Source organism: Poromitra crassiceps, assembly GCF_964638095.1.
Source record: "Poromitra crassiceps genome assembly, chromosome: 16".
NCBI classification, from domain to species: Eukaryota; Metazoa; Chordata; class Actinopteri; order Beryciformes; family Melamphaidae; genus Poromitra; species Poromitra crassiceps.
Window position 1 is genome coordinate 2,704,728 of NC_139645.1, and position 22,795 is coordinate 2,727,522.

Genomic DNA, 22,795 nt, shown 5'->3' on the forward strand with positions numbered 1-22,795 from the left:
ATCCCGAGATGAGCAAAAGAAAGAATCCCTTGTGCTTCAATTGATTTACATTTAAAAAGGTTTTTATTAAACTTCTACTCGATTAAATTCGACATGTTTAGCTCATCACACAGTTCAAACGATGGAGCTATTCAAAGGCAGCTGAATCCTTTTAGTGCTGAGAGGAATCTGTGTTTATTACCACCACCAAGCAACAGTATACATGAAATACTGTGTACACGTTTTCATACACATTTTGACATTTTTATTTATTTATTTTAAACAACTGAAGCATTTGAGTGCTGCATACGAAAGGGTTTTGCCAATCAGCTACATCAAAAACAGAAATCAGTGTCAGGTGTAATCCTCTCATCAGACAAAAAAACAACACACTTTCAACACGTTCTCGGGGGGGGGGGGGGGGCTCTTGGAGATCGTTTCCTCTTGACATTGGTGGGATTCTCATAACCTGTGCAGTGTGTATCTCATCTCATAAGGTATACTTGAAGAAGCACAGTAGCATATTGTATGGATGCATTCAAACATGCCATTTTCCTTGTCTCTTCATTTTTGTACATGCCATCATGTGAGTTTGCTAACGATTGCTTGGTTGAGTGAGTTCAGCTGATTTGTCCATTTGTCTAAAGCTGTGTAGCGAGCCCCGCCCCTCTTCTGGTAATCCAGTTCTAGTAGCTGGTTGACTTGGTCGATGCGGCCGTGGATCGTGCTGAGGACAAATACCAGGACAGACACGCCGATTAGAGGAGCAGCAGCGGTTGCGTGACCAAATCAATCGCAAGTCCAAAACACATCACAACTCAGTGATCTCCAATTTCGCCACATTTTTCACTCGGGTTCTTACAGAAAAGCTTTGATATTATGCTAATTTAATCAAATGTCCTGAGAATTCCTGCGGGTGTATATATCTGATCTGGCTTCCAGGTATGTTGGGGGATAACAGTATATGCTGTGAACACCAATAGGTACGGGTCGGCTGAGTTTCCCTGGGCCCCTTTAGGTTGTACAGTACAAAGATCTACTACAGTAAGGTATTTGACAAAATGTTGATCAGAATCAATCAGCATGATGGAAAGATACTAGGAAAATAGGGCCTCGGGTTGAGGGATAAAAAAATGCCAAAAAAACAATTGTCCTTTAAAAAGAGTCAGCTAGTTATGAGTTTGAAATGTCAATGTGCCACTCTTGTAAACACATTTCATTCTTAAAGTTGTATTTTCAAAACAAAGATAACCAATGTAATCAACTCATGTCTTCACTTCCTACTAAGTCATTTACCTCAGCGAATGATTACGGTGGAGGTGTGGCTAAAACCCATACTGTACATACATTACTTTTACAGAATGAGTAGTCAATTAGGGGTAAGATCCAACTGAAACTGTCGATTCATGCTAGCTGATTTCTCTCAGGGCCAAGGGCCACAAATTATGAGGAACTACAACTATTTATAGAAAGGGAACTGGTTTTTCTTTAGAACCGATTTCTCAGCAGATGCGAGTAAGAAACCTACTTATCCAAGATGCACTGCACCAGCAAACTCTCCACATCACACACATCAATGTTCAGCTCCTAAAACAGAGGGGCAAAAGCATCACTCATCTTCATGTCTGTCAACTTAACTTTGTCAACAAGTAATGCACAACATTTAGCACACTGTAGGTACTATATATTAGTACATCCTCCTATATAATTTGAGTAAGTGGGCTCTGTCTGTCTTTCTGTCTGTCTGCGATTTTGGTCCCACATTGTGAGATTTGTGATGATTTTGGTCAGTAATGTCACTCGAGCACTCGATGATGTCATCAGTGATGGCCACTCGAGCAATTGCGATGTCACTGATGATGTCAGTGTCTATGACATCAGTCAAGGTGTGGACTCTACTTTTCTCTCACTAATGATCACTCACTCCATGATGTGATCAGTGGTGGTCACTCGAGCAATTGTGATGTCATCAGTGATGCGAAGTTGAGCAATTGTACGCTACGCATGCCAATAAAACAGGCAAGGCCGCGCAGCAGCCGAGCTGCAGGCAAGGCCGCGCAGCGGACGAGCCTAGAAATATTAGCACAATAACAATACAATAACTATGTATATTAGTAATATATATGAATACATTACATTGCAAGCACAATCAAAAAGGAAATACATGAATAGATTAATCCATAAAGGAACTGAGGAATAAATATTATGTCCCTTGTTTTGTTTTTGCTTTTCATGTATGGATTGCATTTGTGATTTTATTGCTGTAGTTCAATTTCAGTTACTTCCAACGTGCCAATGAGGGTGTGTCACTCAAACCCTTGTGGGTTGTACCCACAGTACCTGTATCACAAGAGACAACTAAAGGTGCGTTCACACCGACATATTAAAGTTTTTCGCTGGCATCGAGTTTACATACAGTCAATGCAAACAAGCGATTGAGCGTATATTCGCCCGGGAGAAAAATCGCTGGGCGTCCGAGCGGCAGAGACAGAGCGATAGGGAGAAAATACGCTCATCGCCCGAGATGAAATATCCCAACTCGAGCAAAATTACGCTGGCATCAGTCGCTCGCTGTTCAACGCTGGTTGGCTGCCGTGTGAGAGCGAGTCAAGGATCACACTGGCTTGGAACAAACCGCTGGTTTATTGTGTGGCAACAAACCGCATTGACAGGCTGACAGCTGACATGAAGTGAAACCTGTACTACCGGTATGGAGCTCACGTTAGGAGCACGCTGATAGGCTTAGCTTGTAAACAACGACGGGGGCTCGTAGTGGACAAACAGCATGACATTGCGTAACGTTATAGCCCCCACATGTCCGTCAATTCGTGTGCCTGTTGATGAGCGATTTAAACAGAGTGACAGAGCGATTCCAAAGGGTTGAATCAAGCGACAGCGCGAAAAATAAATATCTCGGTGTGAACACAGCTTAAGTCGTAGGGGAACGATGGCGTGCTGTATCTCGTTGGCTCATTTTTGGCAGTTTGTAAGTAAAACAATAATAAAATTACTGTTGTTTGAAACATTGTTTCCATTGCTCTCAGGTGGGACAAGGCCCAAAATGATCACTGTAAGCGGAGTATTGATAACTATAAGCAAATTATTTAAACAGCATGTGTATAGGAATGATTCGGGACCAAGCTTTTTGATCACTATAAGCGATTGATCACTATGAGCGGATTCCAATGTAATTCATTTAAACATATCAACAGATAAATAAATCCACATTGCAGTTGTATTATGAGGACTTACCTTAGAAATGAAGGGGATGTGTATTCTTGTGTACGGTTTGATGAGTTTGATAAGTACTTGAGTTCTAATGTTCCGTAGCAGCTCTGCAAAACCCAAAGAGCAACACGTCAGGTACGATTTAGACAACGCTTTTAGCCAACACACGTGAACCCAAGTCACGTTCACAATCAGCACTCACCCTCTATGTGCTCTCTGATGAAGGGGTCGTCCATTATGTTACTGTGATTGGTTTTCAAGATTTTCTCAAATTCAGTGATGTCATTATTCTGGTAGGCGCTGGAAGGCAAAGCAAAGTTATGGTTATGGTTCCATACATTGTGTCTTCACGAGCCACACAGCAAACCTCTGATCCTGATGGTTCCTGACACATTCCCAAATATGAAGCCTTCCATGTAAACACTCCATTCTTCTTCTACAGTTTTGGGTGTGTGTTCTCAGTTTCTTGTTTATTGAATAGACCTTCTACATGTATGGAAGGAAACTGAGCAGTGAGAGATAATGCCTGTTATTTACTTAAACACGAGGACTGAAGAGACCAAATGAGGAAGCAGATGACAACTTGAGGCACGGGACGGACAATGAGAAGCAAAACTGAAATAGTAACCAAAGGCCATACAGTGAAGCGGTGGAGGAAATTCAAAAAATATTTTGTGGGCAACTTTTGCCCCTACTGTCTAAAAACTAGGGGCGTTTACCCAATTTTGGGGGCGCTTTAAAAAATATAGTATATATTTAGTTGCTAAAGCGTAGAGTGAAAAACATCGCCGTTTGTGTGATTGTGTTCTTCATCGTCATCTTCTGGCAACCAGCTTGCAGGTGCCGAGTGTGTGTTAGAGATGGAAATTAAATGAATCAAAATAAAATTATCAAAACATTGGGGGCACTTTTTGCCCACGGATCATGGTTTTTAGGGGCATTCTGAGATTTCTTGGGGGCATTTTTGCCCTTGCCCCTGGCTAAATTCCTACACTGCAGTGAAGGCCCTTCACATCTAGAATGATAACTGAAGATCACTATATAAAATATATTTAAATAACTAAGTGTTCCCCCTACAACTGTAACTATAAAAACATTGAAAAGGCTAATAATGATAGCTATCTTTTTGGGTTGATCTCAAGAGAGATTTTTTGGATGCTGAGACAACAATGAAACTTTTTCAACCAATCAGATCAAAGCTGTAAGAAATAAGGAGGAAGATAATTTGGTAGCTCACTGCAGTGACACTTTGTCGGCTGAGGAGGCATAATAATAATCACATTCAAAACTGTACCATAACATGTGGATATATGCTTACCTTACTAAGTTCGTCATTGCTAGGATCTCTGGGTCATTTTTGTATGGTTTAGCCTTTGGGGGAAAAATGGCAAAGTTAAGTTAAGTTATCCTTTATTTATCCCCATGGGGAAATTCATCCTCTGCATTTGACCCATCCTCTACTAGGAACCTTCCTAGGAACTAGGAGCAGCTCCAGTTCAATTGCCAGTGCCTTGGTCGGGAGCACTGACAGTGCAGTATTAACATGTCTTATTATGCTAACTACTACAGGTTATGTAAATTTGCATGAATTCAAAAACAGTTTCAACCAAACAATCTGATTGCACAAACCAACCAGCTCTCTCCAGTTTTACAGTAGAGAAACGGTAAATCTGCGGCGAGTCGAGCCACTTGGTTAAAGTTAGGGAAGTAAAACAACTTTGCTTAAAATAACTTAGATGGGGTTAGGCAACTAAAGTAACTCGGTTAAGGTTCAGGGTTATGGTTTGGGTTAGGCTTAAAAAACGCAACTCGTCGGACGTACACGGCGTGTCCAAATGTGGGACACAAACCCGCCACCCCGTGTGAAAGACGAGGAATCGAGATTTCGCGGGAAATCGCCAGACTTGTCGTTTCTCTACATTTACCGTAACATAAACACATGTACGCGGTGCACGCACACTACTTAGAAGTCAACTTTTCAGACATTAACTATTGGTTTCACACACCTCCTGGGAGTCGAAAGGGTTGATTCCTGACTTCATCAGCATGTTGGCCAGGACCAGGTACTTCAGGCATGTTGTCCTCCTTGGACTTCCAGACTCGTCGTAGTTTTTAAAGGCCTCAAAGAAGTCTGTGTGAGCCTTCTCGAACTCACCCTCTCTCAGGTGCATCTTCCCACCGCACTCTGCTCAGGACCACCAAACAAGCACAGGTCAATGAACAAACAGCTGTAATGGCACGCAGGTCGGGACGATCACATCTGACGCAAAGCGACGGAGATGAGGGAGTTAAACAGTTTGTAAGGAAGCCCTCTAGACACCCGACATACCTCTGATGACTCCCATGATGAGTGGGTGAGGGATGGCCGATTTGATATGAAGCGACTGCTCATACAGGGCCTTCAATTTCTTGTTGTTTTTCTGCGCCGTGTACATCTGGATCTCCAGAGCGTAAATCTCCAACAGCTGGGTGCCTTTCTTCAGGTCATCCTCGCCATCATCTGTCTGTAGTTGATTAAGATTCAAAACACTGCTGATCAAATAATGACTTCCACCGTGTATATCTCTAGATAAAAGCTCAGAGCAGCAGAGCACATTTTCTTTTCCCATCAAAGACATTTTTAGGAAAGTTGCTGCCTCTGGTGACAAACTGTTTGGTCTTAGATACTTTTGCCAGCAGCTGACTGCTTATATTAGGGGTGAATGACCAAACTATCAACAAGTTGTGCAACACAATACCACATATGGGAGATCTGCCAAACTTTTTTAGAGTGCAACCAAGACAAGAGATTTTGAGTGCAATGCAGAAAAGCAGACAACTTAGGTGACTGGCTTTTCACCGAGGAGCTTAATTTAAGTGTAATACAGAAGATTTCAGTTTTGTTCTCTTGGGTGACACCTATTGGCGATAAGTGGTAATTGCACGTGAGATCCAAACAGTGTTATTATGTGACATTACTCAGTTTGTTCGGCCATAGTAACCACCCGTAATGCGAGCAGAGACTGTAAAAAAGTAGCTTGTTATCCTACTTCACACAAGAGTTGTCGGGAACCAGAGTGAGTCTATTGTGTTAGCTCCGCCCACCCTGTGTCACCACAGACACCAAGATCATAAACATAAACGCTGCAATTCTGAAAATGCAAAGGCTTCCATCAATGGGCCTTAGGCTCAATCACCATTGTGTTAAGTCACTATCAGATAGATAGTGACTTAACACACATTTATTTTATTTAGATGAAAATCTTCCATATTATCACTTTAAGAATCATGACTCCGTGAACATGAAAAAAAAATCACTTTGAATGGCAACTCCCCCGCCCGCCCCCCCGTTTCTGTTAAATGTGTTAAATGTGCTTACCACTTATCCCATGGCCCTGTCTCATCACAGGGTGAATAAAAAAAGTCTATGGTTGTCTAGAAACCTGTCTGTTGTCTGTTATTGATGTTTATTTGTTTTTCATTTTTATGTATCGTTTTAACTGTTTGAAATAAATCGTGTCAATCAATCAATCAATCAATCAAACAAGGGGTGGCTCAACTTCCCCCACAGGTTCAAATCCCCCCGCTCGCCTCTCCCCTGTTCTCTAACACTATCCTTTTACTTTGGCATCCTACCTGTTGTCCTGACACTGCTAACGGGAGGCTATCTTCTTCAACCTGTTCAAATCCTGTCATTGTAGCTTTGCGAGGTAGCTTGCCAAGAAAGACAGACAGAGACCTTCAGGAAGAACACGACATGGCCAACCTAAACCTAGCTACAGCAGGTGTAGCTAGATCAGTGTGGGTCAACATAACTTTTTGCCTTCCACCTAATGGTGGAGAGACACAGTAAGGTCTTCAGAGAAACATCTGTGGTGTTTGGAACTTTTCTTTTTACAATGTTAGCTGTTATATTTCATGGTTCAAAGTTCGTGCTGCTGTCACTCCATTCTCAAATCGCATCCTATGTGTGGTGCACACTGCGCATTGTAGGCTGCAGGCTACTGCAGGCTATTGTTTAGCGCAGGTTGGACTATACAACTTGAAAAGGGGGTAGCAATCTAAATGCAACCGTGTCAATGCAAACAGAGCAGATATTTTACTGCTTTTTTTCTGCCTCATTTGCCTAATGGTGTAGGTGCCTATGTGGCCACAGCTTTTTAGCACTTTTTCTACAAACTTTCAGCACTTTATTTGCACAGATTGAATAAAAGTGAAATATTTTCTTCAATATGAAACTTTGATTTGTGGGGGCTAGGGGTTACGTACTGGAGCCCGACCGATAGATCGGGTTGCCGATATTATCAGCCGATATTATCAGCCGATATTGACCTATCACTGATACTGTATGTCGGTATCGGCCGATGTGGCCGATCTTTTTTTGTTTTATTTTTTTAAGTTATAGACAGCATGTTGTGTATATCTGTATATTCCTTTTTCTTAACTCAAGTGTATTTTATTTGTGTTTTTGTATTCTTTTTATTTGTTACTTTTATAATCATTGTTAAATTCCCAGTGAAGTTTACCGTTTCAGTGCACTGATGTCATTTTGGACAATCAAGTGTATTGTTAAACTGTAAATGATCCCGGCAACAGCAGTACATAGGGCTATCCCCAAGTCATATCTGTGTCAAGTGTTTGATATTTGAGGGATCATTGCAATAATAATAATATAATGTGTATAATATCAGAATATCGGTGAAATATCGATATCAGATTTTTTGTCTTACTCCTTAATATCGGTATCGGGCGGGCTCTATTACGTACAGCAGAAAAAGACCTTGTTTAGGAAGCTGCTTTAAACATTTAGAAAAAGGGGGACATTGTGCATCTACTTACCTGACATGATTGGTGCAGCTGCCTAAGGATCTTCTGCAGTTTTCCATACTCTTCTCTTTCTAGATACAGTTTGCCCAGCTACAAGGAAGCAGCACAAATAACAAGTGACAAGACGACATCTGAGCATCTCTTTGACTAGCAAATGGCAGTGAGACTCCATGTGGAAGTCATGAAGAAGCCCTACTTACCTTTGTGTTCGTTTTGAACCATAATCTGTCATTTTTTGCATCTTTCAACGCCTCCAGTGTGGTTTCATAGAACTCCTGTAATAGGTCCATCTAATAACACAGGAAACACACCACCACGCCAGAGTCACATCTCCTGGTACCGTTACATGATGTATTACATTCAATGTAAACTCTTATTTAACGCCGACTGTAAATTCCTGTAAATCCACTGCCTATTTAACTCGGTCTGTAAATCTCATGTAAATTCAACGTAAATTCATATTTATGATCCACAGAACACTTCACCACTCATGTACATATTGTATATATTTACCCGATTTGATTGCACTCGCAACTTTGTGATTGTCTTTTGTTATCTTCCTACTTCTTATCTCTGTATATTGATGTGACCGCTACGCTGCATACAGACACTAAGACAAATTACTCGTATGTAACTTGCATACTGTGGCAATAAAAGTGATTCTGATTCTAAAGCAATAACCCACAAAGAAGCTGTGGTTTACACTGATTTTACAACAGCTAAGGGACGTTCTTAAGCACGACGTGAAGCGGAGTGCCTAAAACCCCCTTAAGCTAAGTCCAGACTACACAATAAAGCCCAACAACACCTCCCCTTCCCGATCCGAGGCAAACCTAGCCTGGGTGAACCCAGCATTCAACGTGACATCACAGACTATACCTGTAATGTACTGTACATAGAGGTCACGTGGAGGCTGGGTTTACCCAAGCTATGGTCACGTGGAGGCTGGGTTTACCCAGGCTAAGATCACGTGGAGGTTGGGTTTACCCAGGCTAAGATCACGTGGAGGCTGCGTTTACCCAGGCTAAGATCACGTGGAGGTTGGGTTTACCCAGGCTAAGATCACGTGGAGGTTGGGTTTACCCAGGCTAAGGCTAAGATCACGTGGAGGTTGGGTTTACCCAGGCTAAGATCACGTGGAGGCTGCGTTTACCCAGGCTAAGATCACGTGGAGGTTGGGTTTACCCAGGCTAAGATCACGTGGAGGTTGGGTTTACCCAGGCTAAGATCACGTGGAGGTTGGGTTTACCCAGGCTAAGATCACGTGGAGGTTGGGTTTACCCAGGCTAAGATCACGTGGAGGCTGGGTTTACCCAAGCTATGGTCACGTGGAGGCTGGGTTTACCCAGGCTAAGATCACGTGGAGGCTGCGTTTACCCAAGCTATGGTCACGTGGAGGCTGGGTTTACCCAGGCTAAGATCACGTGGAGGCTGGGTTTACCCAAGCTATGGTCACGTGGAGGCTGGGTTTACCCAGGCTAAGATCACGTGGAGGCTGCGTTTACCCAGGCTAAGATCACGTGGAGGTTGGGTTTACCCAGGCTAAGATCACGTGGAGGTTGGGTTTACCCAGGCTAAGATCACGACGTGGAGGTTGGGTTTACCCAGGCTACGGCAAACCGGCCTTCGATCGGCGCTCGCATTTCGCCGCTCGATTGCTGTGTGAATTATTCACAGACGAGAGCCGAGTGCTCTCAGAAAGCTCGCCGATGAATCACGGATGCCCGAAAGATATCTAGCAGGCTAAATAAATATCAGGCTCAGCCAATCATAATCAAGCTGTCATAGGAATATGGGAGGTCTGATTTATAAATGGATACAGCATGTAACTGCCAGGTAGTTTCTTCTCTGTCTCATATGAGTCATTCATACCTGCTTGGAGGTGGAGATATAGTCCAGGATGGAGTTGATGGACTTCTCTGAGTAGTTCCTGGTGACAGCACTCCTGATGTACGTTAGCAGCTGCTTGTATCTGTTCATCATCTCTGGGAAGTTGGTCTGCAGGATTTAGACAGAGAAAACCACATTAGAGACGTAACGTCTGTCTGCTGGGAGATCAGAAAACAGCAGGCAAGTACGTGTGTCCCTGTTTACCAGTTTGAAGTTGATTTTGATCATCTGTTTCAGTGCTTTGAATCCCCATTCTCCCTTCTCTCCCTCCAACTCCAACACCTGAACACACAAAAGGATTGTCAGTTGTCAATACATGATGTATGTGGACGTCAATGTGAGTGAAGGAAAACGTCAAGATTCACTTTAATAGCCACAGTAAGTAATCAGATTACAAACAAGGATTGACTTTGTGCAAGTATGCAGCGCAGCGGTCACATCAATAGCAGCAAAGGAAGCAATATATAAAAACAATCACAAATACTACGCAGAGTGGTGCATTTTAGTAGATCATATTTCGGGGTACCACTCCACCTTTTGGAAGCTGCTGAGCGCTGCTTTGGGGTCGTCCTCCTTCAGGGCTTTGGAGTTGTAGTACTGGTTCTCCAGGTCCACATTTGGTTCTGAGTTGCTGTCTTCCGAGTATTCCTAAGTTTACACACATGCATCTCAAAGTTTAAAATCGTGCAATCATGCAGTGGTAGCTGATGGGCTTAGCCTTAACTAGCAGAACAGACATAGCCGAAACTCCTAGCTAGCTAACGTTACCGCTAACGATATCGATATCGTGTTGTTCCTCAATATGGTTCGCTGTTCATGATTGGAATAAACAGACAGGCGCGGCTGAACTCAAGTGAACGTTAGCCAACGAACATTAGCATCGTTTCATTGCTGGAACTGTAAAGTAGCTGGATAGAAGCTACATGGTGCTAAAACAAACTGGCGTGAGCTAGCTAGCTAAGTTAGCAGGCTAGTCCTCCCTCCTGTCAGCTCCCCTTTTGCCTTCATATTAGCCAGCGAGCTAGCTAGCTAGCTAGCTATATAGCAGACGTTAGCTCGTGCCCTCGCTAGTTTACTAGCCCTCATTTCCCACAGCGGGATAAAACCCAGAAGCAAGCTAAACATTTTCAACTGATTGTGCAAATACCAGGTCGTAATCCTCTTCATCGTCGCACATGAAATCGTCTTCCATGTCAGACATCTTGATGGTCTTCCTTGTCCTTATCCAAGACGCTCACTCGCCCCGGCCTGTGTTGTGTTTTGCTGTGAGAGTGAGGTGGTGGTGTCAGAGTGGAAAATAGCACAGGCGCTATTTCTGACTATAGATGGCGCTGTTGGATCGCCTCAGACTGGCGCATTGAGCGGCAGGCCTCTGACTGGACTGGACTGGACTGAGGCATGAAATGGCTGTAATGCAGACGACTGGACTGTGTTTAGTTGAGTAGCTAGGCTACTTGTGAGTTTGGTTTGGTTTGGTTTCTTTGGTTTTGACTTTGTTTGAAACATTTAAAAAATATATTAGGCAAAAAAAAAATCCCTTTTTCTAAGGAACTGCTCTGATTTTTAGACACACACACACACACACACACACACACACACACACACACACACACACACACACACACACACACACACACATTGCACAACAGTGATGAGCAGGCTCATGTGATCTGGTTACTCTTGACCTCACCAGCTAGCCAAACTGATTCTTTCTTTCTTTCTTTCTTTCTTTCTTTCTTTCTTTCTTTCTTTCTTTCTTTCTTTCTCCATCCATCCATCTATCTATTTATCTATCTATCAATCTATCCATCATTTGTATACTGTATGTTCCACAGTAACGGAGTATTTTACTTTTTCTCGACAGTAATCCGGTTCTGAGTAGCACCTGAGTGAAATATTTAATTGGAGTGCCTCTAGTTTCTTAGTCATGTTTTTGATGCATCTTGAATAAGAAAATAACATGTAAGCAGATAGCCAGAGATGGGAAGTGACTAAGTACCAGATACTTTGTTGCTGTACATATAAGTATAGGATTTTCAGGTTTCTTTCTGTACTTTACGGAGTATTTATTTTTCTGACAACTTTTGACTTTTACTCCCTATTGTAACACACATATCTGTACTTTCTACTCCTTACATTTTCAAAGCAGGCTAGTTTAGTTTGAATGCACCACAGAGAAAAACAATGTAGGCTAACGTCTGTCTCTGTCGAGTCTTTACACAAGTAACTACTTAATTAGTAACTAAGTAGTTACTTAGTAACTAAATAAGTCTTAAGTAAAGAATGTTTGTACTTTTCCCATCACTGCAGATAGCCAAGCACCTCCCAACCCTCCCCCCCTCCCCGCCCCCCACACACACTCTCTCTCTCTCTCTCTCTCACACACACACACACACACACACACACACACACACACACACACACACACACACACACACACACACACACACACACACACACTAAGTGCATCTGGTGTTAAAACATTTTATTGAAGTTGAAACATTCATTTCAATAACTGTTAACAGGCAGTTGGCTTCATGACAACAACACAAAGAGTTTGACAGGTAAATTAGGCCTATTTCTCAGCAACTGCCGTCAGTATAAAGCTACACAAGTACAAATATCGCGTGATCGCTGCAGTCATGCATTTCAGATTTGAGTCAGTGTGTGGATCAGGTTCATGTCAAAAGTGTTTCGTGACTGCGGTTTTAACAGCCTTGGCTGCCACACAGAGGAAAAGACGCCATTGGCAGCATCACATCGCTCTCTCCAGCCTCTCTCCCTCACTCGGGGGGGGGGGGGGGGGGGGTCACTCCACATCATCAGACCCTGTGAACGATTTTATTACCGAAAGAGATTACGTTTCTGTTCTGAAAATTTACACAATCAGTTTACGTGTCATCAAGTTATGTGTCATAAGTTTATTCCCGAAAAACAGATGAGCGTGGGTGCAAAACTTGAGCCCGCTCAGCCCACGCCGTCAGTTTGGTCATAATATTTACAATATCCAGAAGTGAATCCAACACTAAAAGTAGAGGGGGGAGGGGGAAATATACTCACAGATTGATTTATAACTTTAAAAGCATTAAAAATGTCCTAAGTGATATTACTTGTGTGAGTGTGTGTGTATACAACTGTGTCAGTGTGCACTATTATTAACTTTCATCTTAATCATGTGTGCAGTTCCTGCATCTTGTCTACGGGATTCACACAGAAACTATTCAAATTGCACTCGTCTGCATCTGAGTAGGGTAGCGGAGACCCGCGGGTTCAATTCCCTGCAGCACTACTTCTGGTTTGTCTGCAGGTAGGAAGCCGGTGGGGTATGTGTGGGGTATGTGTCCTGGTCACTGCACTATAGCGCCTCCTATGGTCGGTCGGGGGCGCCTCTTCGGGGGTAGAGGAACTGGGGGGATAGCGCGATCCTCCCACGAGCTACGTCCTGCCTGGGGGATGAATCCGAGGGTAAAAATGCACTAGTCAAGTTTAGTCTAGGTGGCCTGTGAATGTATGTGTGTGTGTGTGTGTGTGTGTGTGTGTGTGTGTGTGTGTGTGTGTGTGTGTGTGTGTGTGTGTGTGTGTGTGTGTGCGTGCGTGTGCATGTGTGTGTGTGAGTGTGTGCGTGTGCGTGCGTATGTGTGTGTGAATGCGTGCTCATCTCTGCATGACTCCAGCAGCACTGTGGTGCGTGTGTGTGTGAGTGAGTGCGTGCGTGAGGTGTGTGTGTGTGCGTGTGTGTGTGTGTGTATGTGTGCGAGTGTGTGTGCGTGCGTGTGCATGTGTGTGTGTGAGTGTGTGCGTGTGCGTGCGTATGTGTGTGTGAATGCGTGCTCATCTCTGCATGACTCCAGCAGCACTGTGGTGCGTGGGTGTGTGTGTGTGTGTGTGTGTGCGCATGTGTGTGTAGTGTCTGTCAGCATTGCAGTAATTGTATTGGGGTCTGTATCAACAGAAACACGTACGAATAAAGAGACTCTTTCCCGCTGGAAGAAGCAGCGACCGCAACAGAGAGGCTTGTGGGTAATCGGGGACAAAAGACACAACAATGCTAGGCTAATAGGCCCCCTGATATGTCATCACCACGCCCACGCACAGCCTCCTCCAATCAGAAATGAGATGGCATTATTATAGGCTTCTCCAGTCCACATACCTTGAGTACGCTGTTATGGCCGCCGACTGACGGATCCAGCGTCAACACATATCCAGAGCCTCCCGAGAGGAGAGGGCATCTCTCCATGAACCAGCTGAGAGGAGAGGGCATCTCTCCATGAACCAGCTGAGAGGAGAGGGCATCTCTCCATGAACCAGCTGAGAGGAGAGGGCATCTCTCCATGAACCAGCTGAGAGGAGAGGGCATCTATCCATGAACCAGCTGAGAGGAGAGGGCATCTCTCCATGAACCAGCTGAGAGGAGAGGGCATCTCTCCATGAAGCAGCTGAGAGGAGAGGGCATCTCTCCATGAACCAGCTGGGAGGAGAGGGCATCTCTCCATGAAGCAGCTGAGAGGAGAGGGCATCTCTCCATGAACCAGCTGAGAGGAGAGGGCATCTCTCCATGAACCAGCTGAGAGGAGAGGGCATCTCTCCATGAAGCAGCTGAGAGGAGAGGGCATCTCTCCATGAACCAGCTGAGAGGAGAGGGCATCTCTCCATGAACCAGCTGGGAGGAGAGGGCATCTCTCCATGAACCAGCTGGGAGGAGAGGGCATCTCTCCATGAACCAGCTGAGAGGAGAGGGCATCTCTCCATGAAGCAGCTGAGAGGAGAGGGCATCTCTCCATGAACCAGCTGAGAGGAGAGGGCATCTCTCCATGAACCAGCTGAGAGGAGAGGGCATCTCTCCATGAACCAGCTGAGAGGAGAGGGCATCTCTCCATGAACCAGCTGAGAGGAGAGGGCATCTCTCCATGAACCAGCTGGGAGGAGAGGGCATCTCTCCATGAACCAGCTGGGAGGAGAGGGCATCTCTCCATGAACCAGCTGGGAGGAGAGGGCATCTCTCCATGAAGCAGCTGAGAGGAGAGGGCATCTCTCCATGAAGCAGCTGAGAGGAGAGGGCATCTCTCCATGAAGCAGCTGAGAGGAGAGGGCATCTCTCCATGAACCAGCTGTCGTGGGAAAATGCTGCAGAACTTCAAGGGCAACCTGGATATCTATCTGCACCTCAGGCACACTGACTCAGAGCCAGACACTCTTTTATTTATCAAAACCGACACGGAGGAGATGGTCCCGATAAACACAACCACCCGCGTTCACCCTTTCTTTTCCATGCAACCCGACTAACCTCACGTCCCACATCCAAAAAGTGTGGTATTATAAAGCTTTATAAACACCTCAGAGCCAGGCCCCCTTTCTCCTCTCAAATATAATCTTTGATGATTGATTCGATAAAACAAGTAACGTTGATATTATTCCCTCGGCGTCGATGTATATACACTGGGTTTTTTTTATCGGCCGTTTAATTTTGGGTTGCCAAAAACTGTTTTATGCAGAACCTAATAACCGTAATAAGAGTTCATGTAATCTGCTTTGTGACAGTTGCTTAAACATGAGGTGGAGCCTTTCATTATCTCCAGCATGGCATCTGGCAGCACAGCGCCTGCGTACGTCTTCTCAGCAGGCCGCCTCTTTTTATACACTCCCTAAATGGCCCTCATCAGTAATAAAACAGAAGATTGGTGCAAACTCTCCCTGGTCTGGTTGCCAACGTAGATGATGATTATGACCTGCTCATGATCAGATGCACACATCAGATACATTCATATAGTGCATAAGCCTATAACACGCAATAAACATGAGCACGGTGGAGCAAACATGGCCCGCGTTTGCACGCAAACACGTCTTACATGAAAGAAAGCCCCTCAGGAACTTGGTCATCATGTTCTCTTGTGCTTCTCCCGAAGCTGTGCGAGATGCGTGACTGGCCATTTTGTGTTGTTGTTGTTGTTGTTGCTCTGTTTGATTTTTACAAGGTATGTAGGAAGCGTGTCTCCATTTTTATGCAACAATTTTCGTTGCAGATGATAAATCCCACTTCCAAGAGTCCAAGCACACGCCAAGTTCACACGCACCACCTCACACGCTAGCTAGCACGCTGTGTGGTGTGTGTGTGTGTGGTGTGTGCTTTGAGTGGAGTGTGTGTGTGTGGGGGGTGTGTGTGTGTGTGTGTGTGTGTGTGTAGTGTGTGTGTGTAGTGTGTGCTTTGAGCTGAGTGTGTGTTGTGTGTGTGTGTGTGTGTGTGTGTGTGTTTGTGTGTGTGTGTGTTGTGTGCTTTGAGTGGAGTGTGTGTGTTGTGTGTGTTGTGTGTGTGTGTGTGTGTGTGTTGTGTGCTTTGAGTGGAGTGTGTGTGTGTGTGTGTGTGTGTGTGTGTGTGTGTGTGTGTGTGTGTGTGTGTGTGTGTGTGTGTGTGTGTGTGTGTGTGTGTGTGTGTGTGTGTGTGTGTGACTGTGTGTGTGTGTATGTGTGTGTGGTTTGTGCTTTGAGTGGTGTGTGTGGGCTGGAGTGTGAGGTTGTGGGTGTTGGGGTATCTGGAGTGTTTAAGTGTATAAAAGGAAAATATACATGTGTGGAGGTTAGATGAGTGTTGGCCACTGGCCACTCCCACTCTCCCAGAGTAGGCAAGAGCAATCAATCCCCGCAGCAGAGATCGGACGAGATGGACTTGAGTACGCAACACGCTAGACTTGGATTGCCTGGTATAACATGGGCTCATCTGGGCCACTTTGTGTTAGGTTGGACCTGCAAGTTTCAGCTCAGTTTGAGATCCTGACAGACTAAAACATATCAATGTTAAAAACTTGAATTTCAGCACAGCATCTTGTCCAAAAACCCCTCAAACATGACCAAGTATATCCAGATCTGAACTCAGCCAAATGGCAGAGTGGTTTTCATTGCACAATCATGCACTGATTGATATCACCTGATATAACAAAGAGCGAATAGAGAGATATTTGGTAAGAAGGCTTTGCTGTTTTAAGACACAAAATATCATAACTGTAAACACAACTGTGTTACTGTATGTGCAGCCATCCAAAGCTTTCCCTGCAGTCATATATCCCACCCACACTGCCTGATGTGATGTCACTTCCTCCCTCTGACAGTAGGCTCGTTTGAGATGAGCAAGTTCTGCGCAGATTCGACCAGCGCCTTGCTTGCCCCGTTGCATGATGGTTAGAAAAGTTGTCCGACTTGCTCCGTCCTGCCCGACTGCGTGAGTCACGGGACTCTCGCGAGAGCGAGGCGGGCGCAGATTTGGATCGAGGCGCCGCAGTTGCTCCCCACCAACTGCGCCCGACTGCGGATGACAGAGGATGACGAGAAACGCATCAAGCTGAGCGCCCATTGGTTCAACACAGGTGCATCACAAACCCACAGTGAAGTGTAGAAACTTCAATTTTATATCTATTCCAAGCTGTCACTCCATATTTTACATCAATACCACCTGTAATGCCTACATAAAAATAGAAATAAAGAATCTGAAGGGCTGTGTTATTTGAGCAGTGAGTGTGGGTGGCGCTAATGCATGTTTTAATCTGTTTACAAACCGCTGTTAAACAAAACTGTAGAAGAAGAAAAGCAGCAGTTAGTGTGCTGCGGGGGTGTTTGACTTGTTGATGCCTCGCCTGACTGTGCTCGCCTGCTCTCGTCTGCTTTCCAGGCGAGGCGGCAGTCATCTCAAACGAACCTACTGGGATGGCAGGCTAACATGATGTGATGTCACTTCCTCCCTCTGACATTGGGATGGCAGGCTAACATGATGTGATGTCACTTCCTCCCTCTGACACTGGGATGGCAGGCTAACTGTGATGTCACTTCCTCCCTCTGACACTGGGATGGCAGGCTAACTGTGATGTCACTTCCTCCCTTTGACACTGGGATGGCAGGCTAACAGGCTAACAGGCTAACAGTATTAAGCTGCTGTGCTTTGATTCTTCTCTTTTGCCATTGAAAATAGAAGCAGATGTGATAAAACAAAAACAAGTGCATGAGTGCAGCTTATAAGGGATGACATTCTCCTTCCCTTCTCCGGACTAATCCTCTCCTCTCCTCTCTCTTGCTCCTCCTCCTCATCTGTTGCATCACCTCCTCTCCACTCTCCTCCTCATCATCATCTGTTGCATCACCTCCTCTCCACTCTCCTCCTCATCATCATCTCTTGCATCATCTCCTCTCCTCTCCACTCTCCTCCTCCTCCTGCTCCTCCTCATCATCTGTTGCATCATCTCCTCTCCTCTCCACCCTCCTCCTCCTCATCTCATCTCCTCTCCACCTCCTGCTCCTCCTCATTATCTGTTGCATCACCTCCTCTCCACTCTCCTCTTGCTCCTCCTCCTCATCTGTTGCATCATCTCCTCTCCACCCTCCTCCTCCTGCTCCTCCTCATCTGTTGCATCATCTCCTCTCCACCCTCCTCCTCCTGCTCCTCCTCATCTGTTGCATCATCTCCTCTCCACCCTCCTCCTCCTGCTCCTCCTCATCTGTTGCATCATCTCCTCTCCTCTCCTCCTCTCCAGGTGCACTGACTCATCCCTGTCACTTTGCTTTAGAAAATCAAACCAGGAGACAGGGTATATCTAGACACCCTGACATATTTCACATGCCAAGGCTGAGACTGTAGGAGCAGCGCTTTCCAACTTCACATGCACAGAAAGCAACAGGAAGGCCATGGACTGCATTTACCATCAGACACTAACTATTACTAACTACTAACTAACACTAACTCCTCCAACTTATTGAGCAATCTGACAGAGAATGACCCTTCAGATGCCTTCATTATCATGAGACTGAAGGTCCTTTACACATCGGGAGCGTTTTCTTCGTGCGATTAATTCGCACGTCAATAATATTTTCCGAACCTATATCAGTCAATGCAACCGTGCTGCATACCAACGGCGAAGTTTCGCTGAGCATTATTGCGGTGTTTATTTTTTCGATTTTTCAGAAATTTGCTTCCGACGTGTACTCTATCTGTGGCTGTGATTGACAGGTGGGTCAAAACTCACATCGCAATTTCGTGCCGTATATTCGCATCGCTCTTGATGTGTAAGGACCTTTAGTTTGGAATCCTTTGTCAGACATGATGTCATGATTGGTGCGTCTGCAGTGACGATGTGACCGCGTGAAGCTGGCAGAGCTGATTCCTATTAGCCTTCGACAGTGACATCACATTCCAGTGTGACATCATCAGTCACATCATATCAATGATGACATTGTCATCAATTATGACAGAACTGTTGACATCATCATTGTGGCATCATCTTTTTTGTGTGTGTGGCTTCATCATTGTTGACATCCAATCCTCCTCAGTGACACCATCATTATCAGCGGTGACATCATCTATCAGATCGGCAATAATGGCCCCACCCCCCCCCCCCTTTTAAGGGGGAAACACAAGCCATTCACAGGCGTTGACTTCAATGTAAAATAGCAATACAACAACAAAACGATATAAAAAAAGCAGAATTAATTTTGTTTATAAATGACCCAAAGACACCATGGCATGACAAAATCTTACAACTCGCCATAGAATGCGCAAAATAAATCGAAAATAGTCATGTGACTCCTGTCCCTTCTGTGACCTATAATGGGCCCTTCAAGTGCGGTCGTGTTTACCACGAATACGACAGAAGTCCAATTGCGCGGCCCCCCTCATGTGGTCTTCCCATGTTAAGTGGACATTTTCTGAAAACTTTGAGTTCACGATTTTTTTAAATGTCTATGGAGCAAATGAACGGGGAATTCTCTTCCAGACCAGGAGACGTCACGGAACGTCACTGTTGAGCTCTATGGCAGGTCTCCCTCCTAAAAGGGGCGTGGCCTATGAGCCTACTACAAAACTGCATATTGCCGATCTGATGTATTGCTGAATATCAATAGATGCAAATGAAGGGGCACGGTGGTGCAGTGGTAAGCGCTGTCGCCTCACAGCTAGAAGGCCCTGGGTTCGATTCCCACCTGGGACGCTGTGAGCGCTGAAGGAATGCGTGCCCGTCCGCATGTCCTCGAGTGCCCGGGTGGGGGTCGTCAAAAGGGCCTTTCTGTGTGGAGTTTGCATGTTCTTGCATGTTCCTGGGGGTTTCCTTCATATAGGAACCCCTCACCAAAACATGCAATATCCTGGTCGCTGATGTGGTGCCTCCTCTGGTGGTTCGGGGCGCCTGTTCGGAGGGAGGGGAACTGGTTGGAATAGCGTGATCCTCCCACGTGCTATGTCCTACCGGTGAAGCTTCCCCTGTCAGGTGAAATGTGGATGCAAATGTTTTTTTTTACTTGGTTCCTGGGAAAACGCATGCCGAAATGCCACTACAGGTTCACAGGATCACAGTTGCTATGTCCGCCTACTTTGGGCTTGTTTTTGGGTTGCCAAGTCCACTTAAGCAACAGGGATCACAGTTGCCAAGACCGTGTATAATAAGCGACAGGGATCACAATCTGTGGTAGCCTACTTGAACGCATTTCTGTCTTCTATATAATTTCTGGATGGCTTCTATAGCTTCCTATTTCTGTATGTTCTTATATTTATATGGTAATTTATGGTATGGTAATTTATGTTTTTTTCTCATAACCACACACTAAGACCATTTTAGGACTGCTTCACTCGTGCGCGCGCACACACACACACACACACACACACACACACACACACACACACACACACACACACGCATGCTACTTTTCATGTTTTGTCCCAACTGCTACATGAGTTAGCCACAAAAGTGTGCTTACACATTATGGTCCCCTGGTACAACACATGCATGTAACTTTCGCTTCACCACGCAGTATAGGCCTTATTATGGGTCAACGTTTTTACGACCGAGTCTTGATTTTTCTTTTAGATCAGTGTGTACTTTCTATTTGATCTCCTTAAATCTATCCTATATGTGTTAGTATTGCAACAGCTGTTGTAACCTGTTGTTTCTCATGAACACATGTATGTAATAAAAAGCAGACTTCGACAAGAGGTGCATGTACACTATTCACCTTATTCACCACGCCCACTTTCTCTCTCTTCCGCGTTAGACGCAATTGTATTTGTTCTTCCGGTTCAGCGCTAGTTGGCGGCCAATTTCAAAACAAAACGTCACTATGAATGAAGTTTGACAACATTCAGAAGCTACACTGCAGCCAACTTCAGTTACATGTTCATAACGTTACTGCTGCGAGGAGCCGATGGCTGTACGCGGTCGGCATTTAACGTTAGTTACAAAAGCACGTCGACAGTGTTTTCTCACTGCCAGTAGCCTACAGTAGGGTTTGACAGATACTAGCTAGTCCCACCTCCTCGCTGCTCGTTAAATATTTCCAGATAGGCGTTATTCTGATAAACTGGTCACATATTTGGAATGTTACGTTCTCACCCCAAAAAATATTAAAACTTTAAAAGTTTGTTTTTTTTGCTTGAAAAGTCTAAAATGATTACGGGTAGGCGTAATCTACTTCCGGGTCGAAACGGAAAGACGATTACAAAATGACCTCATGCAGAAGCGTCCTTATATCCTTATATGGGCAAATAATAAGGTGAATAGGTACGCCCCCCCAGGAGCGGATCTGATGACAGGTCCAGGGAAACGCCACCAGTGATCAGGGGTGTTTCTAGGGAGTGGCCAGCCAGGGATGGTGGCACTGGCCACCCCTGAAATCGAATCGGCCACCGCAGGTGCCACCCCAACATCCTGACGGTGCTGGCGTCTGTGGCCGACATTACTCTCTTTCAGAGGCTGTAGTGGGCTCAGGCATAGTGAAGATCCTGATATTATATTAAAGTCGAAGTGAACTGGAGGCGAATGCAATAGCACGAGCGTCGGAGACTGAAAACAAATTGAGAGGCGGACCATATACGTGTCGATGATTCTGTCGACTGGCTTTGGCATTGGTCAATCATGGCGTGTTCCACCCCCAAATCCAGTGGGATTCAGCGTGTTCTCGTGCTACGTGAGTGGGATCCGCGGAGTACCAGGCAGCCACTTGCTTCGTGCGGAGCGAGCGGACAATCCGATGCATGGGTGCTGCCCGCCCGCCTGGAATCTCCGAGGGGCGACGCCTGACTACCATGCTCTCAAGCGCGTGCCTTTTACGCTATTTCTGTAAATACGATATTCCTGGAATGCGCGTTTCAACGAGCCAGTTACATTTCTTTGCATTCTTAGAGATTATAGTTTTTGTTTTTTGTTCATGTTTCATGCAATTGGCCAAGTTAGTAGTTAGTTTATGGAAAAGGAATTCTGCCAGATGACAGGCACTAGGCGCCATTTTCTACTTCATTTGGAAGAGAAAATTATCCTGAAATGAAGATTTGATTGACAGCTGCCATGTCATGATATGATTGGTTGAAATGGGGTAGAAATTTGATAGTACTAGGTGACGTCAGCAAACTGTAGATCAGTGTTATCAATGAAATCTTGAAAAATGAACTTTTGATGTGAAAAAGTGTGAAAAACTAAAGGAATTAGATTTTTTTTTTTTTTTTTTGCATACATCATTAAATAGGTGCACTGCATACCCAGGTATTTGAACTAAAAGAAAAGAAAAGTCATTTTTGGGTTCAGCTCGACTTTAAACTAGAAGAGCTGATGCATCCATTGCTACCAAGCATGCCATGCTAACCCCTGACAATTTAGCTCTCGGGGCCCCCCTGTGGCTGAAAATGGAGGCCAGCACTATTGTCAACTCTTCTCTGCCAGCAATCTTATTTTCTAAGCTAGAGAGGCCGGGGACTCTTAAGGATTTAGGTTTTGTTGTGAGAAACTCCCTCAGAATTTTAAACCAAGTTAGGAAAGTTTTGAGTCTCCCAGATGTTTCGATCCACACTCCTATTTGTTTGAATCACTCTTTTTTGCCTCCTTGGTCAGATAGAAACTACCATGCCTGGAGTGAGAGGGGTCTGGCTTCCATC

The 22,795-nt window shown here is 44.9% G+C and overlaps 1 protein-coding gene across 2 annotated transcripts; it reads right to left on the reverse strand.

Moving 5' to 3' along the window:
* Positions 1-83: 83 nt before the first annotated feature.
* On the reverse strand, positions 84-11,188 carry LOC310791045 (COP9 signalosome complex subunit 2). 2 transcript variants are annotated; one of them, XM_083652761.1, is made up of 14 exons: positions 11,051-11,188; positions 10,438-10,551; positions 10,108-10,185; positions 9,886-10,011; positions 8,214-8,303; positions 8,026-8,103; positions 6,823-6,900; positions 5,537-5,711; positions 5,214-5,392; positions 4,526-4,578; positions 3,410-3,507; positions 3,232-3,314; positions 1,508-1,566; positions 84-706 (listed from the first exon to the last, which is right to left on the reverse strand). In XM_083652761.1, exons 1-14 carry the CDS (start codon positions 11,102-11,104, stop codon positions 562-564), a joined length of 1,410 nt encoding a protein of 469 aa, XP_083508887.1. In that variant the 5' UTR covers positions 11,105-11,188; the 3' UTR covers positions 84-561. The 2 variants fall into 2 exon arrangements, with proteins under 2 accessions (XP_083508887.1, XP_083508888.1); XM_083652762.1 differs by lacking the exon at positions 6,823-6,900.
* Between the last annotated feature and the right edge of the window lie 11,607 nt (positions 11,189-22,795).

Excerpts from the sequence above, each read along its gene's own strand:
- LOC310791045 (XM_083652761.1), bottom strand. The coding sequence starts at position 11,104 with ATGTCTGACATGGAAGACGATTTCATGTGCGACGATGAAGAGGATTAC. Across the intron at positions 10,552-11,050 it reads ATGAAGAGGATTACGACCTG|GAATACTCGGAAGACAGCAA; the intron begins GTATTTGCACAA and ends GTGTAAACTTAG. Across the intron at positions 3,508-4,525 it reads GCAATGACGAACTTAGTAAG|CGCCTACCAGAATAATGACA; the intron begins GTAAGCATATAT and ends TTTGCCTTCCAG.